Source organism: Diorhabda sublineata, chromosome 7, assembly GCF_026230105.1.
Source record: "Diorhabda sublineata isolate icDioSubl1.1 chromosome 7, icDioSubl1.1, whole genome shotgun sequence".
Taxonomy (NCBI): Eukaryota; Metazoa; Arthropoda; class Insecta; order Coleoptera; family Chrysomelidae; genus Diorhabda; species Diorhabda sublineata.
The window spans coordinates 14,086,280-14,104,731 of NC_079480.1; the positions used below are offsets into that span (position 1 = coordinate 14,086,280).

Below are 18,452 nucleotides of genomic sequence, written 5' to 3' on the forward strand. Positions count from 1 at the left end.
AACTGTTACTAAGAATTCAAAACAATGCGACCAGTGAACGATAATTTGTAAAGTGCACAAGCGAATTTTCCTTAAACTGATTTGGTGTAAGGTCCGCGAACAAAGCTATCAGTTACGCTCGTAGTAAATCAAAATTCATTATTGTTTTGCAATCAAGAATGTAGAGATTTTAAATTGGTTACCAATTTTTTCAAAATCAATTCTAAACTGATCCGCGAAGAAAGCTCATGGTCAAACATGCGTATTACAGAAATTGGTTATGCACTGGTTTATAGTCGATTTTAATTATAACCTGAGAAAAAGTCATAAATTTCTTTAGTTAGTGTATGGAGCATAGAGAACTTTTTCACACGAGAAATTAAAGTCAATGATAAAATAATCAATCACATCAAATGAGCGCTCCCCTTCTGAATATCTTTACAGATACAAATAGATACACTACATATTGATTTTGAACTATGATATTCACAATCACACTATATCGAAGGTAGCTTTTTATATGTTTCTTTTAATTGTAAAAAGTGAATAAATTGTTAATCTATATAATATTATATATAGTGTAAAGAAATATTTTTAAAGTGATTTTGGGATAAAAATAACAGCTTTCGCGGTATTTCCGCAATCGAATGTTTTATTGAATTAATTAATTCGATGACAGTAATGACAGATGACTAGCTGTCAGTTGTATGTCATTTTTGGTGATTGTAAAATTGTACAATTGAAGAAAAATCATAAAATTCATAGAATCTTATATTTTTTGTAAATTTATAGTTCTTCGTTATAATCCACAGTTGTAAATACTAATGAAATTTTTGTTATGTTATAATTAGATGGTAAGTGTAAAATAGCAATTATTCTCATTATTACAAACAAAAGATGAAAGACATTTGAAAATATTATCAATTTCGAACCTTATATGTATTTGTTATTGGTTTTTTCAGGGATACTGGATTATTTGAGGCATGTAAAATATATTATTTTTATTCTAACGTTCGATCATCATCCAGTTATAGTTTTTTTTGTGGTTATGCACGTCGCGTAATTTATTTAAGGGCTTAAAGTTACGTATGTAAGTAATTTTAATGATTATTTTACAATTATGCCTATTTTTTAACAAAATAATTAATTTATACACACATAAAATTGTTTACTGAACGATGAAAATTGGTATTTATAAATTTGAAAGTATATTATATTTACACACACACACACATATATATATATATATATATATATATATATATATATATATATATATATATATATATATATATATTTTATTAATTACATATTGTAAGACAAAGGCAATGTTTTTATCAACATTTTTGTAGAAGTAAAAACATTGATATTATGAATCAAATGAAATAATAGCTGATTCATGATACACATATTTTTATTATTAAAAATAAGAATATTATCAAAATTATTGTTAGCAATCTTCTTTATCGAGTTTGGGAAGTTTGCAATATTTTTGTTATTCTAGTAAATTTTAAAGTGTAAAATTGTCTACATTTATTGATGTTCTTTAAATTTTGTAAATTTTTTTCCTAAAATCAAAATGACACAACATTTTCCTGATTCATATTCCAATTTTTATCATTTGATTCAGCTCATGTTCTGTTTCTACTTACTAGAAACATTTTCTAGTGGTTATTTGAGATTTGCTGATTTCCAAGCAAATTACAACCTTATTGACTTCACTTTTGCTTGTTTTTGCACTTCTCTTTCCATTATGGTTGTTTCTAGACAACCCAATTGTTATTAATTACAGTTCTAGCAGTAAGAACAATAGAAAAAAAATTTTAGGCAAAATTTGATTTGTTTTTGCATCTATCTTTCATTTAATAGGTCTGTAGTTTTGGTATGTTGCTTTAAGCCCTTTCAGAGTTTATTGTATAAACACTTTTGTTGAAAAACTCATGGTACATTTTAAACAGCATATTTGCATTTTTCATGATGAAACCTCCATTTACTTTTATGTACCATAATATGAATCAATGTACTTGATCCCCAGTCTTTTTGTGTTTGTCCACAGTGTGACGCTATAACATCCAATACTAAGGAAATGTCTAGTAAGAGCTCCCTAAGTAGCAATACGTCTGTTTTAAAACAGTTCGACCTCGATCAGATATGGGGCGATTTGCACGCTGGTATTCAACAAGTATACAACAGAGAAACGATGCATAAATCACGCTATATACAATTATATACTCACGTTTATAATTATTGCACGTCAGTACATCATCCGAATAATGGAAGGTCTTCGGCGAGTTCTGCTATGAAAGGTAAAAAGCACCAAGTCGGGGGAGGTGCCCAGTTAGTTGGATTGGAACTCTACAAGAGACTAAGAGAATTTCTTAGGAATTACCTCGTATCGTTACTAAGTGTAAGATTAATTTTTTTTTGTCTAAACTGTTATTTTTTTTATATAAAAAGTTGTTTTTCAGGATGGATTACATCGAATGGACGAAGATGTTCTTAAATTTTATACTAATCAATGGGAGGATTATCAGTTTTGTAGTAAAGTACTTGACGGAGTTTGTGCATATCTCAATAGACATTGGGTGAAAAGGGAATGTGAAGAAGGTAGAAAGGGCATTTATGAAATATATCAATTGGCTCTTGTTACTTGGAGAGATCACCTATTTAAACAATTAAACAAAGCGGTAAATTACTTTGGAATGTTTTATACTAAAAAATTATGTTTTGTCCTAAAAAATTTTTATTCATCTCATTATTTTATTTATTTATATGTTCTATGGTGAATTTTTTGTTGAATAATTGAGTGGAATAATGTTTTTTTGTAACATATGAGGTGCGTGAGAAAAGTTATGAGCATTTATACTCTTCATAGTAGTCCTTTTGAGCAGATAAACATTAGTAAGTGGTAATTCCCACTTAGTATCAGCACATGTATGGCTTTCAACATAGTAAGTCATAGTCTCTGAATAATATCCTCAGATGGTGAGAGAGAGATTAGCTGGAAAATTTTTTTGGTAGATAAGGGTATAGGAAGAAGGTTTGTTGGAGTTGGCCTTGATATAGGAGCAGCTCCTCTGCAGGGCTGTAGTTGTGTGGGGTGAGATAAGAAGAGTCCAGTGAAATAATCATTTTTGTAATATATGAGGTGTGTGAGAAAAGTTTTGAGCTTTCATCCTCTTCAAAGTAGTTGTTGTGAATATTTTATATCAAAAATGTGATTTGAATGTTTTGTTCATTTTGTTTTTTGTTTATTTTCTAATGTTTAAGCTTGTAAACACAGTTTTCTTTTAAAGTTTGAGTTGAATAATGTTTTTTGTAGTATATGAGGTGTGTGAGAAAAGTAATGAGCTGTTATTCTCATCAAAGAGGTTCTTTTTCGGCAGTTACACACTAATAGGTGGTGGTTCCCACTTCTTGGTATCAGCACAGGTATGGCTTTCAACCCAGTATGTCATGGTGACTGAATAACGTCCTAGGACAGTGAAAAAACAAGTGTTTAAGATAGACTAGTAGTTACAACATTACCAGATCGCCTACATTGTTCCTAATCTCTTAAATTTTCTTAAAAACTTCGTATTTTGCCTTCTAATAAACAATATATTCTATTTGTTAGGTGACTAATGCAGTTTTGAAGTTAATTGAAAAAGAAAGAAACGGAGAAACCATTAATACGCGTTTAGTGTCTGGTGTTATAAATTGTTATGTAGAATTAGGTCTTAACGAAGAAGAACCTGGTGCGAAGGGGCCTAATTTGAGTGTGTATACTGATAGTTTTCAGAACGTATTTTTGGAGGATACTGAAAGGTTTTATACTAGGGAAAGTACGTCGTTTTTATCTGAAAATCCAGTTACGGAATACATGAAAAGGGTGAGTTATTTTTTTTAGAATAATTATAACAAATATATCATTAAAAAAATAATAATATTATTAAACGTACAATGAATAAGTGTTTTATCAATGTGTTGTTTATTTTTAATCAATTATTAATATAAATAATAAAAATTTTGTGATTTTATTGATAACATTTTTGATTTGAATTCCTATCAAAATTTACTGTTCGTTTTTTATAATTTTGACGATTCCCCGATAATATTTGAATAAATGAATACATATCTTTTTAAATATTACAATTTCCATACTCTTTTGTCCACTATTAAAAAAATTATACACAAATACTCATCGATATTTCATGTTTTCTGGTTTTAATCTAACATAACCTCTTTTTTTACATTTTCACTACTAAATCTGGCAACATCCTAACTTAACCTCATAACAACATAACTTCATTATTTTATAAATCCTCAATCTTTACACCATTTTTAAAGTGTAGCAACGTCGTCCAAACTTAACATAATGTTTCAGATGTCTTGCATCCTTGCCACATTGTATTTTTTATCAGTAGTTGCCATAAAAATGTAGTATGACTTGACTTTGGATATATTTATTTGAATTAATAGGAATTGAATTAGTTCTGCAAGTTTAAAATTATGTAACAAACGTTTTATATCTTTGCCAACATGTATTTTTTTCAGTTGTTACCATAAAAGTGTATCGTAACTTGACTTTGGGTACATTCAATTGAACTCATAGGAAATAGAAATGAAAAGTTCAACATAACCTCATTATTTTATATATCCTCAATATTTATACCATTTCCAAAAGTGTGGCAACATTGTAAAAGTTTAACATGATGTAACAGACGTTTTACTTTCTTGTCACGTTGTATTTTTTGTCATTTGTTACCATAGAAGTGTATTGTGATTTGATTTTAGGTAGGTTCAATTGGACTAATGGGAAATTTCATCATAACCTCATGATTTAAATATATCCTCAATCTTCTCACATTTTTTTTGAAAATCTAGCAATTTTTTTTAGAACATTTTAAATCTTGAAAAGAAACTAATCACAAATAAATTTTGGAAATTATGAAAAAATTATAATAAACAAAATATTAGAACTTTTTAAATTTTTAAAACGTGATTTTCTTATTAAATATGCGTATTAGAAAGACTCCACCAAGTAAATAAGTTCATGAGCAACTATTTAATATTTTTTTTGTTGTTGTCATGTGACTTTGGGCAACTTTGTACATTAATATGACTAGTATTAATAAGATACTACACCATCATCTGATTCCTACAAAAACTAACATATCCTCAACAGAATTTCCACTGGTGCATTGGAATGTTGAAAAATATTTCTAAAACCACATAAAAGGCTGTATATACCATTTACCAAATCCAAATCCAACAAAAGTTGTTCGATGAAGCAAATAATTGCATCTTTGGTATTACTGATAATGTGGCAACAGAGCATCATAAACTTTCTAATGGTACACTAACATTGGAGAAATTTGGAAAACGCCAAAGAAGATACAAATAATTCGTCATGACAATGTTGCTCAAACAATTTCTATACAGTATATCCATCCACCATATAGTCCTGATTTGACCATCACTATGTGGTCAATGATTTTCAAAAATCAGAAGAACCCATTTTCACAAACTTAGATTAGATGAACTAGGGCGTAATTGCAAAATAACGTGGAAATTCCAACTTCCAACATAACCTCATTATTTTATATTTCCTCAATCTTTACATGATTTGGCAACGTTTTCCAAGGTTAACATGATCTAAAAATTATACATTGAAAAAATAAGGGTTAGCGACAAACTAATTTCGGTTTTGTATTATGAAATCATAAAATTTCTGATCCTTATCAGCAAAAAACTGAACCAGCTGCGATTGAAGGTCATCGTGAACGTTTATGAAAGTTTGATCATTGAAAGAATTCTGCAAACTTCGAAATAAATGGTAATCAGTTGGTGCTAGATAAGGACTGTAAGGGGGATGTGGCATCACTTCCTAGCCAATAATATCCCACGAGTTGTCTGTATGAATTTTTAGTTATTTATTTTTGATGTTTGTTCCCATTCCGTAGGCGGAACAAAGACTTTTAGAAGAACAAAAGCGGGTGCAAGTTTATCTTCACGAAGCAACTAGTCTTCGGTTAGCCGAAACCTGCGAACGAGTCCTCATTCAAAAACATCTCGAGCTTTTCCATTCGGAATTTCAACAACTTTTAGACGACGACAAAGACGCCGATCTTGGTAGAATGTACAATTTGGTAGCTAGAATTCCGAACGGTTTGGGCGAACTGAAGACTCTATTAGAACAACACATAGCAGCGCAAGGTTTGGCCGCGATAGAACGATGTGGAGATAGCGCGGTAAATGTAAGACTCGAACCCGTTATTTTCTTCCATGTAATTAATTTTCTATAAACATTTCAGGATCCAAAAGTTTACGTAAACACGATATTAGAAGTGCACAAAAAGTACAACGCCCTAGTTTTAGTTGCGTTTAGTAATGACAGCGGGTTCGTAGCGGCCCTAGATAAAGCTTGCGGTAGATTTATAAATGCTAACGCTGTGACAAAGCAAGCGAATTCGAGCAGCAGGTCACCTGAATTGCTCGCCAAGTACTGTGATCTTTTGTTAAAAAAATCTAATAAAAATGCTGAAGAGGCCGAACTCGAAGATACTTTAAATCAAGTGGTGTGTATCGTAATTTATTTATACTGTTTCTTACGTTATTAATTTATTTAAACACAATACACTTAACTAATTTATAATTATTCACTTACCACTATCACTTAACTAATTTATTTTAATTCTTCGATCACTTTGCTGATTCGTTCTGTTCACTACCACTATTTATAACTGCGCTAAACGAACTTAATTATATATCCCATAAGAAATAAGAAAGAAAAAAACAAACAAAAGACCTTTCTAGAAATTATTTGTAAAAAACAATGTAAATAAACGACTTGCTATGAAAACTGATCATAAAATGACCCATTAAGAACACCTCTTTGGAATTTGAGCTCCATATTTCAATTATTCCAACCCCAGTGATTTTTTAAATGAGCATATGTTTTGCATTAATAATCGAATAACTCTGAAACCCCATATATCCAATACCATGATCCTAATTGACGTCCCAATTTTCTTGATCATAAAATGATCCCTTAAGAACACCTCTTTGGAATTTGAACTCAATATTTCAATTATTTCAGTGATTTTTTAAACGATGATATGGTTTTCTTTTATATTTGTACAACTTTGAAACCATGTATTTCCAATACCGTGACCCTAATTCATGTCCTGTTTTTTTTAGTCATAAAATGATCCCTTAAGAAAACCTTTTTGAAATTTAAGCTCAATATTTCAATTATTCCAATCCCAGACATTTTTTAAACAAGTGGCTAGTATATCTTGCTCTCCTTTATTTATTTTTTATGTTTACACATTCAACTTATTTATTTTTATTCACAATATGTGGTATCACTTTTTTATTTTCAGTTATCTCAAAGTCGAAACGTTTCTGGAAAGCTTCTTTCAAAATCAAAATCTGCTCAGTGTAATCAGAAATGGTACCAAAACATTTTTTTAAACATGTTTCTTAGTTCCGGGAAGAGAAAAGTACTAAATCTAGTAAATAAGATGGTCAGATAACTCGTAAATCAAAAGTGATTTATGGTGAACATGTTGTCATAATGAAGAAGAAAGTCATTTGTAGACCTTTTTCTTTCCTTACCATTTTACAAACATTCTGTAGCACTCTTGTAAAATTTGATTACATTTGTTCCTTTTTAAACAACATCAAATTGGTTACAATCAAAGAAAACAATGACCATGACTTTGATCGATGATTTTTTTTTAGGTTTTCCATAAAAAAATTTCAACTTTTGTTTCAGGACCGTAACCGTAGCCTTAATTTTCATTTTGAAACAATTTCATTTCATTTTGATACAAAAATCGAAATTCAAGGCTCACGACAAACATTCACATTATTTTATATCACACCTCTTATATTTTTTTGTTTTATAGATGGTAGTTTTCAAATACATAGAAGATAAAGACGTTTTTCAAAAATTCTATAGCAAAATGTTGGCGAAACGGTTAGTGCAACATATGTCGGCTAGTGATGATGCCGAAGCTTCGATGATCTCAAAACTAAAGCAGGCCTGTGGATTTGAGTACACATCGAAACTTCAAAGAATGTTCCAGGTAATAATTTTTCGATTGTATATACACTCACACATAAAACTCTTGAATTCCCCCTCGTATATACATATATCAGCCATTTTTTTAATAAAAATAAATACTGCGAAATTGACATTTTTTTTAAGGTTAAACAGAGATCCTGAAGTTGGTTTCAAGGAACCTCAGAGTCCATATGAAAAAAAATGCTGAAAGTAATAAAAATAAGCTCCTAACTATTTTTTCTGTTAAAAAATGTCACATTTCAGTAGAAGAGGCAAAAGGACCTTTATAGAGATCGATACAGTAGCTAAATCAAATCGATTTATGACCTTCCGACTGACTGGAGGACTTAGTATTTGGTTAGTTGGTAGAAAAATGTGCTTTGCACCTCAGGATAGGCAAGAGTAGGTTTATTGAGCAATGACTACTGAGTAAAAATTTTGAGAGAGCCAATATTGTCTCTAAAATTCAATAACCAACATAATTTTTCCCTTTTTGAAGCTATGGGAACACCATACAGGCTGAACATCTTCAAGGAACTGCAGGCTGGACTAACTGGCCATGCAAAAAAAATATGGAAACTGTTGAATGTCCAATCATTTTGAAGGGCAGTGTCTAAATGGCGCCTACGACCATACAATCCCTAATGACCAAAATGGTGTGCTCTAGACTTGTATTGGAGTGCAAGGAAGTCCTACAAGAACAGATGAGTGATGGCTGGAAGATTCAGCAAAGGTAACAGACTAATTCGACAGTTTGGGCAATCAGCAACGGAAGAGGAAGAAACTGCGGATCATGTCATCTGTGACTGTTCAGCACTAACATGGGGCGGTTCAAACAATTTAGCAAGCATCTTAGCTTCAAACCAAAGTGCCTGATCAGGACATCCGGTAATGTCAAGTGGGGCACAACGGGCCTATGATAATAGGATTGTAGATTGTCCGAGGAGTATTTTTGGCTTTACAAGTACTCTGCATCTATACCTAGATTTTCACTGAGATTATTGTTAAAAGGAAGATCATAAGAAAGCAGTCATTTGAACTACTTTTGGATCTCATTACAGAAATAGGAATTGGCAAAAATATAAAGAAGCATTATGTAAGTTGATGAGAAATAATTGGAACAGACTGCATTTCGGGTCTTTTTTCATAAACACTTATTTCGGAAATGATCATTTGAACTACTATTTTTGAGTGAATACCTACTGTGGTTATTGTTATAACGAAGATAATAAGAAAGTAGTCATTTGAACTACTTTGGAATTCTGTCTTTGGAAGATGAAATATTAATAAGAAAATGGGTATTTGAACTACTTTACAAGAATTAAGACTAACAAAAATTGTGTGATGAAACCTACTGAACACGTGACTAGAGCAGTTTTTAGATAAAACATTCCACCAACTAATACCCGGAAGTTTGTGAATGAAACTGTGGACGGATATGGAGAAACATCCCTCAATAACATGATTAAAGGGATGGATAGAAGAGTTGTTGCTTTAACTATATATACAGAGAGGGAAGCATTCATTATTGATTCAACTCTGATTTGATTTTTTTTTTTCGTTAGAATTCAATTCAAAATTTTTTCATGTTTTGTTACTTTAAATATAATAAGGGATGGCATATAACGAAAAGTAACAACTAACAATGTTATTAATTATTTTCTTTCATTTCCATTAGGATATTGGAGTTTCGAAAGATTTAAATGAACAATTTAGAAATCACTTAGTTAAATCAAACGAATCATTAGGAATAGATTTTACTATTCAAGTATTATCGTCGGGGTCTTGGCCTTTTCAGCAATCTTTTACTTTTGGATTGCCTACAGAGGTGAGTAAATTTTAATTCTGTTGTTATTATTAATATACAGGGTGTTTCCGAAGTAATCTGAAAGTTGAATTGTTAATACATATAAGTCTTGTCGTTAATCGATTGGATTAGAATTGCATTAAAAATACTGCAGCGGCTTGATCTTCTTAAGTCTTAACTCGGTATGGTCGAGGAGTTGGATGGCCTCGACATTGACATAATGATGGAGTCTTACGTCTTGGTTCTTAGTTGGTTGATGCATCCCCATAAGTCCATACAGGCTTGCAAAGAAGAAACTTGTTGCGTTGAGACAGAATAAAGTTACTATCAATTAGCCACATTTTTCTATTAGTGCATTTCTTTAACATGCACTTTCCATTGAACAGTGAAGAGAAGAAATAGAGTGCAACAAGAGGAAAAAGCTACACAAATTTTGTAATCATTGCTTTGGTCAGAAAAAACTGAAAAAAACACAAAAATGACAAAGTGTAGTCCTTTGTAATGTACAGGTGCAAATGCTGGCAGTTGACGGATAGACAGAAAAAACTGTGGAAATGGGTTATTTGGGAAGATTGTGCAGGGTATCCAGAACAAAATGAAGATATACGACGAAGAAAAGGTCGAATAAAGACTAAACAACTGATCTGGTACGAACATGTGATGAGGAGAAATAGGAGACGAGGAATACTTTCAAAGAGGGAAGGAATTGAACAGACCATGAAAGACAGAACTAACTGGGAAAACCAGTGGATGGAAGCGGAAAATGAAGCTAATGAAGCTGTTTACTTTCCATTAAAGTTTGACATCTAAGGTGATGCAAGCATGAACTCGGTTTTCATAGTTTGCAGAATACATTTTTGTTTGGTAATTTTCTAGTAGGTCCCTTTGAAATTATTTCAATAGATTTCTTAGTTTTAACGAAAAAAATTATAGGGAATAAAAAAATTAAATTTAGTTTTATGGCTTTGAATAATCTTGTAAATACACACTCATTAATGTATGATTATTTCTTTTTTTCAAGTAATCGAATGTAAAGTTTTCATACCTTGAAAATTGACCTTCTCTGACATATTTTTTTATCAAGTTATTAACAAAGTAATATATACAAAAATATTCTCAAAATATATTATCAATGTATAAAGTAATAATTTATAACTTTAAAAAATTAAAATTAGCACCATTCATAAAAATATTCTGTTAACATTTCATGTTTTTTTTAAATTCATTTTTTCCTGTATGTTAACAAAAAAAATAGAATTTCTTTTAATTCTTCAATTTTATACAAAGAAGTGCGTTTAACTTAAAGTCATAAAATCTTCTAGTAAGATATTTTTAATAATTTCTCATCAAAACAAAGATTCTAAAATTTAAATCTGGTAATTTTTCGATTTTCTACAGCTAAAAAAACGAGGGTGAGTTTGAAATTCTTTAACAGTTGCTGATTTAAACAATTCATGGTGTAATGGTAGCGTAAACAATTTGTTTTTCTAGCTTCACTTTACTCACATTGAAATTTGTTTATTTAAAACAATTAACGCCCTGTAACTCAATAACAAGACTTATTATCTTATTATATAGAATCTTAAATAGGAAAATCTCCACATCAATTTTTCAGATCGCTTTGAAAATACCTTGTATATTGTTGTATGGATATAATAGAATCCAAACAAAACAAATATATCAAGAATTGAGGTAAAACAATCATTTCAAAATGAAGTACCTTATTATTTAATTACTAAAATAATATTAATTGGTTGTAATGATATTTTAGCTGGAGAGAAGCGTCCATAGGTTTACAAATTTTTATTCGGGTCAGCATTCTGGGAGAAAATTGAATTGGTTGTATAATATGTCGAAAGGTGAATTAAATACGAACTGTTTTAAAAATAGGTGAGTAATAATGCTACCTTACGGTTTATACATTTATGTGAAAACTGTTGGGAATCAAAACATACAGTTGCGCTCACCAAATGTGGTCTTCTATAAAGTGATGAGGTATTTTCAAAAACTAAAACCTCTTTAACGTATATTTTAGGAATGCTTATGAATTTTTTGTATTGTAGGTATAAAAAGTGAACCTAGTAGCACTTAAACTTGAAAATTTATTAAATGGAATTTAGAAAAAAACATAAAGTTAATATTTGTAAACGAAAAGTCTTCTTCAACCTTTTTGTAGGAATAGTGATCAATTTCTTGTGATTTGTTAATAATTTTAGGTGCCGAAAGCAGGACTAGTGATACCTAAATTTAAAACTCATAAATTGCACTAAAATAATCTTTAAAAATTGTCGTTGATAAACAACAAGTCTTTTTTATCCATTTTGTAGAACAGGTGATGAATTTCTAATGATTTTTCAATTTTTTAGGTGCTAACAATAGTCCGAAACCTGAAAAATTAATAAATTGTACTTAAAAAGGCATTTGACACGCAAAATGTCATTTTAAACATTAACCTCATTAATTTTAGATTCAACAGTAGTTCAAAATCTGAAAAATTTTTAAATTGCACTAAATAAGGCATTTGACGAACAAAAAGTTATTTTCAACCATTAACCTCATCAATTTCAGGTCACAACTGTAGTTCAGGTGACACCTGAACTTGTAAAATTATTTAATTGTACCTAAAAAGGTATTAAAAGTTGTCTTTGGTATTTGGCAAACAGAAGGTACTCTTTAACCATTTTATAGAGCTATTGATCAATTTCTTATGTTCAATCAATCAATTTTGGTACGAAAAGTAATCTTAGAAATAACTAAATTTGAAAACTTATTAATTGCACTTGAAATTGTCGTTAACAAACAGAAAGTTCTCTATAACCATTTTGTAGGACTGTCTATCTTTTTTTTATGATTTTGTCATTAATTTTAGGTACAAAAAATAATCGTAGTGATGCCAAAACTTGAAAACTTAGCTCCTAAAAACATCTTCAAAGTTGTCATTGACAAGCAGCAAGTCCTATGTAGGACTGTTGACAAATTACTTGTGATTTTTCCTCAATTTAAGGTACTAAAAGTGGATATAGTATCCCCAAAACTTGAAAACGTCTCAAATTGATTCTAAAAACTTCTCCAAACTTATCATTGACAAACAGCAAGTCCTATTTGACGGTCTTGTAGAACTGTTGACAAATTTCTTGTGATTTTTTCCACTATTTTAGGTGTGAAAAGTGGAAAAAATGTTACCAAAACATGAGAGCTTTAAAATTTTTCGTTGACAAACAGCAAGTCCTATTAACTATCTTGTGGTACTGTTGATTAATTTCTGTCACTTTGTCTTCAATATTAGGTGCTAAAAATAGATCTAATCATTAATTTAAACATGGTAGTCTTAAAAGACCTCGTTGACAAGTCCTCTTTAACTATTTTGTAGAATTGTTAATCTTACCATGGATCTTCCTTCAATTCATCTTATAAAAGTGGACAAAACATTTTTTTGTTGCCCCGAGGTAGAGGGAACCTTATGCCTTCCTCACAGCGGCTATGCAATGCTGCCAGTTCGTGTGGGACTTTCATCTCACTAAACCACCTTCCTCTTTATGCTCAAAGGGAGAGATTTACGCCGGAAGGACATCAAAATGTCATATCATTACGTACCTCCCACTTTCCATTATCCTCATCTCTATTTACTCATATGCTTCTCTATCCTTTTTTTCTTTTCTACTCATAACTACTGCCATGAATTTCGTTATCGTTTTCTAGATATCCACCTGAAAATTGCTCAAGACACTATGTTTAAAACAAAGAAACATGTTTTTTATTTGTTATAATTTTTTTAATTGTCGGTTCAATTTTCCAGGTATACTCTACAAGCCAGCACTTTTCAAATGGCCGTATTATTACAATATAACGTAGCAGATTCATGGACAATATCTCAGCTCGAGGAAAACACGCAAATCAAAAACGACTTCCTTGTACAAGTTATACAAATATTACTTAAGGCCAAGTTACTCAATTGCGACGACGACGAGAACGAACTCACTCTAAATTCAACCGTTTCTCTAAATCTAGGATTTAAAAATAAAAAACTCCGCGTCAATATCAACATACCGATGAAGACGGAATTGAAATTAGAACAAGAAACAACTCACAAACATATTGAGGAAGATAGAAAATTATTAATACAAGCTGCTATAGTTCGAATAATGAAAATGAGAAAAGTTTTGAAACACCAACAACTCGTCGCAGAAGTCTTAAATCAACTTTCTTCTAGGTTCAAACCGAGGGTTCATATTATTAAGGTATACATATATATAGTACTAACGGTTAAAGTATTGCTTCTTTCACAATTGAAAATGTCCTCCATAAGTCTTCCTATCGTTCTGTTATTCTAAGTCTTAGTTTTCATCAGTTTTTTATACTCCATTATTGATTTTTTCAATGTTTACAACATGAATCTAGCCCAATAGTCATCTGGTTATCCCTAGGGGTGCAATACACCACAGGAGTCATCCGAACTACTGGTATGTAATCCGTAACCCTATTGGATTGAACAAAGATTCCATTACTACTTCTCTTCGTTCAATTCTATCAACTGTACAGACTACTTATGGTAAGCTCATTCCAGCTCATTCTAAACATGTCCCGCAGAGCCTGTATTAAGAATCAATAAATTTTAAGTTGAACATCTTCGAACGGTGATGTTATTATTGAAAAAACTGTTTATTACCATCACTCCGCACCTCTAAGGAGCCGAATGAGGCTCATTTTTACGGTATTAATCCAATCCTATCTATTTGTTGTGCTTATTTTGACCAAACTCTGCATTAAAAATAACCAAATTGGCACTGTCTTGAATTGTAAACATTACCATCATTCCGTCCCCTTAAGGAGTCGTTAGAATTTGACATTGGGGGATTAATCCAAGGCGGAAGCATTAGAGTCGAGGTACTTGAGCCCTAATCAAGTATCGCAAACAATGCCTGCTGGAAATCTGGCGAAATTCAAAGGGCCTTACAAGAGCTGGGACCATTACAAATCCTCCTCTTCTCCCCGAGGGGTCTGAGCAAACAGGAATCACGAAACCCCACGATAAGGGGGCTGCCGACTAAAAAGGTCCAAGTAACATCCATAGAATATATGCAACTGACTGTGAATGAAGCGAGACGACTGAATACCGGCGTCTTCAGCTGCTGCACTTCATTGACGCAATGAGGCCATTATACAACGTCCATTCGCTACCATAGTTTCTCTATTTTAAGCTAGATAGGAATCATTTTCTAACTCTTCAAAAGGTTCAAGTACAAGCGCCTGATCGGCTTTTTAAAAGACATAGGCCTTGGTAATTTCATCTGGGGCATTATCATTATGGTTAATAGTCCTAGACCGCCGATTATTCTAAAATGAACTATGAATTCTCACTTTCTGGCCTTTCGAGCTAGATATGAACCAGTTACTTATGGAAAATTCAAAGGACCTGACAGGTATTCATGTTGAAATAACCCAATAAGTTCAGAAAGATGAAAGGAAGACTAAGGCTGCCGAGACGGCTCAGGGCTTACCGGCGTCGGATAAGGTTTCCTCGCCTCCCACCCTCTTGTACTAAAGACTTACAACCCAAAATCCGATGCCGGCTTCGCGGAAAAAGCTGAGGCACTAACTCACAGCAGTGTTTCCCTCTTCGGCTGGTTATGAATCATATCCTAATTCAAGCTAAAACGGCTTCTCTAAGGACATTTGGTAATTTCATGTAGGGCACTATTAGAAGGTTTATATGCTTAATAACCCACTATTCTACTATGATCTGGTCTTTCGAGCCTGATTTATGAGAAATTCAAAGAACCTGACGGCGAATATTGATGTTGAAAGACTTAAAGAGTGCGTTCAATATAAATATCCGAAACTTGAAGACTTATTGAACATTAATATAGACGCGTCTCCAGGTAGAACTTTTTCTTTGGTAGTAGGTCTCATGGTATATATCTTCGAAGAGAACCGGCGTTGGATTTGTTGTTTAATTGAATAGTTATGTACCAGTAGTTCAAATGTCTCTTGTACTATATGCATGTTTATCTAGGAAGAATAATATCTGGCTCTAAATCAACACTTACAATTATTCTATTTGACGGACGTTTCGATAACCAAACGATCATCTTCAGAGATCTTATAGAAACTCTACTCGAAAACTTACGATTTAATGAACTTGACAATATATTTTTTGATTGATCCGTAAATCTTTCTTTAATTTAATTTTGGGTTTGTTATCAAATTCCAAAGGTTTGACTACACAAAATTTATTATCTATTACAAATTTGACTGCACTTCCACTACAAGCACAGTTTCAGGATTGCAGTAACGTTTGAATCAAAGTCTGGTGTACTCAGCTCTATTTCATGAAAAGAAAGAGTGGAAGTGGGTGTACTCACCGTAAACAGGTTACATAGGGTTGTTCGGTTGATTATGTTATTACTATTTTTCCTGTAATTTGCCCTTTTCTCATAAAAGTATGCGGTTATCGAAGTGTGACAGATTGGTTTCGGAAAAACGTCAAATTTAACAGTAAAAAGAAATGTTAACATATCTCTGTTAAATGATTTTTCTTTTGTTTCAGAAATGTATAGACATTCTAATTGAAAAAGAGTATTTGGAAAGGACCGATGGACAAAAAGATACCTACAGCTATCTGGCATGATTCAAAAATAGTGTGGAATGATAAAATAATTTATATTTTCTTTGTATTTTTTTTTGCCTAATTGAAACAAAGTTGTGACTGTGGAAACTGTGGCGTGTATAATAATTACTGTAAATATCTAGGATTTTAATTTGAATCTTTAAAAAAAAATGGAAACCCGCTAAATTAAACAGTTATATTGTCATGTTTTCATAACGATTCTTATTGTTATTTCTCTTGTTCGTGATATTTTTTTTAGAAGAAACGAAACACGCGTTCACCTGCGGAATTTCATAATATTCATCGAACAGTTGATTACTTTCAAAAATAAAAATGTATAATATTTACATAAGGGTTTTTCTTGCAATATACTTCATGAGGCTTAATTCCAGTTGAATAACTTGAATTTGACAGCTCTTAAAAAACTTATTGGAGAAAATCTAGAATTTTCGAACGGTCTAAGGGAAGATTAATCTTTTGATCTTCAATCCATCAACATTAAAATTATAATAAGGTCAATCCCATCCCAAAGCTAAGAAAATACAAGGCAGGAAAAGGTTGTTGCTTCAAAATGTTACCCTTAAAGAAAAAAATTGATTCCGTTAGATCTAAGATCTAGATCCTAAAATTCCCATTTCGTTGTAACCATAAACCTAATGGATACTGAAAACATAGTAAATCTGTCAAATCTGGGATTGAAGTCATAAAATATACCACAAATTCCAATTTAGTTGTGACCCAAAAAGATGGTGAACACGAAAACATTATGAATCTGTCAATCTAGAGTTCTACAGTGCAAGACCATTTGCAGAAGACATTGTTATCTTTGCAACATTACAAAAACCTATAAGATATCTAAGGTTGTTTACAAGACAACTACGGAAGTGGAAGGTGGACACTGACTAAATATGATCAGGACAGAAGTAGAAGGTCCAAGTACTAGATCATCATGTTATGTTATCTTTGAATATCTTATGAAAATGTTACAGAATTTCATATAGTAAACTGAGCCAATCAAAAACTCATAAAGTTAAAGATCTATAAGACAACTAGGGAAGTAAAAGATAGACCCTGACAGAATATGATCAGAACAAAAGCAGAAGGTCCAAGTACATACCCAAAAAAGACAGTTAATGTTTTCCTTTAAGACCTTATAAAAATATGCAAGAACTTCATCATAAAGCCAACTGAAAAGTAAACATATGGCTAATAATCACAACGGTATTGTCTCACAAGCGTTGTAATAACGTAAGTTTCATCTTCAGATACTAAAGCGTAAGTCTAGGGATAATGAGCAAAGAATTGAGGGGGGACAAACCTGGGGACTTCCCCCTCCGGATGTGCTCCCTTCCACTCCTCTATTCCCCCAACTCATCGCTCAGGAGTTTTTTCAAATAAGTAAGTTTCTCTGGCGCACCCTGTGAATTTTGACCAAATTCTGCATAAAAAATGACCAAATTGCATTGTTTGCAAACATTTATTGATAATTTTACGTTCGTTAAAATAGTAAGTTACTTCTCAGTATTTCTAAAGTACCAATAAACTCACACACATACACAAGTTATGAATTTCCAATTTTTACTTCATAAACAAAATAAATTATCCAAAACTCAATATTTTCAGAAGTGAATGCAAAAAATTTTAATAAATCTGTTTTAAATAGTCATTCGATAATTACTTATATAGCGCGAAATTTGAGCTCACAATATATTTTCAAAAATAAAGTTTGCAAATAAAAATAATTTGAAAAATTAAATTCTTGTATATTAAAAAAATAAAGACCTTATTTATTATTGTTTTTATTCAGTAGCCATCTTATAAAACGTTTTTAATTTTTTTCCAAAATATGGGAAAATTGCTAGATATTTAAACGATTTTCATTATAAAACATGATATTTATTCAAAAAACTTCACCCAACAAACAAAAAATTACCGCTATAATTCATAAAATTATCGAAAACGCACAATAAACATGTAACCTTCATATAAATATGCACAATGATTAT

General features: G+C 31.5%; 1 protein-coding gene across 4 annotated transcripts; it reads left to right on the forward strand.

Moving 5' to 3' along the window:
* Positions 1–535: 535 nt before the first annotated feature.
* LOC130446791 (cullin-1) lies at positions 536–16,793 on the forward strand. Of its 4 annotated transcripts, none has more exons than XM_056783252.1 (12): positions 536–833; positions 942–1,069; positions 2,036–2,386; positions 2,448–2,666; positions 3,596–3,850; positions 5,925–6,218; positions 6,276–6,539; positions 7,875–8,054; positions 9,711–9,860; positions 11,611–11,729; positions 13,636–14,077; positions 16,387–16,793. In XM_056783252.1, exons 3-12 carry the CDS (start codon positions 2,066–2,068, stop codon positions 16,465–16,467), a joined length of 2,325 nt encoding a protein of 774 aa, XP_056639230.1. In that variant the 5' UTR covers positions 536–833; positions 942–1,069; positions 2,036–2,065; the 3' UTR covers positions 16,468–16,793. The 4 variants fall into 4 exon arrangements, with proteins under 4 accessions (XP_056639230.1, XP_056639234.1, XP_056639231.1 ...); XM_056783253.1 differs by having other exon boundaries at positions 688–833; positions 942–1,065; XM_056783255.1 differs by having other exon boundaries at positions 692–833; positions 942–960.
* Positions 16,794–18,452: the final 1,659 nt, after the last annotated feature.

Excerpts from the sequence above, each read along its gene's own strand:
- LOC130446791 (XM_056783256.1), top strand. Across the intron at positions 2,667-3,595 it reads TTAAACAATTAAACAAAGCG|GTGACTAATGCAGTTTTGAA; the intron begins GTAAATTACTTT and ends TCTATTTGTTAG. Across the intron at positions 14,078-16,386 it reads CGAGGGTTCATATTATTAAG|AAATGTATAGACATTCTAAT; the intron begins GTATACATATAT and ends CTTTTGTTTCAG.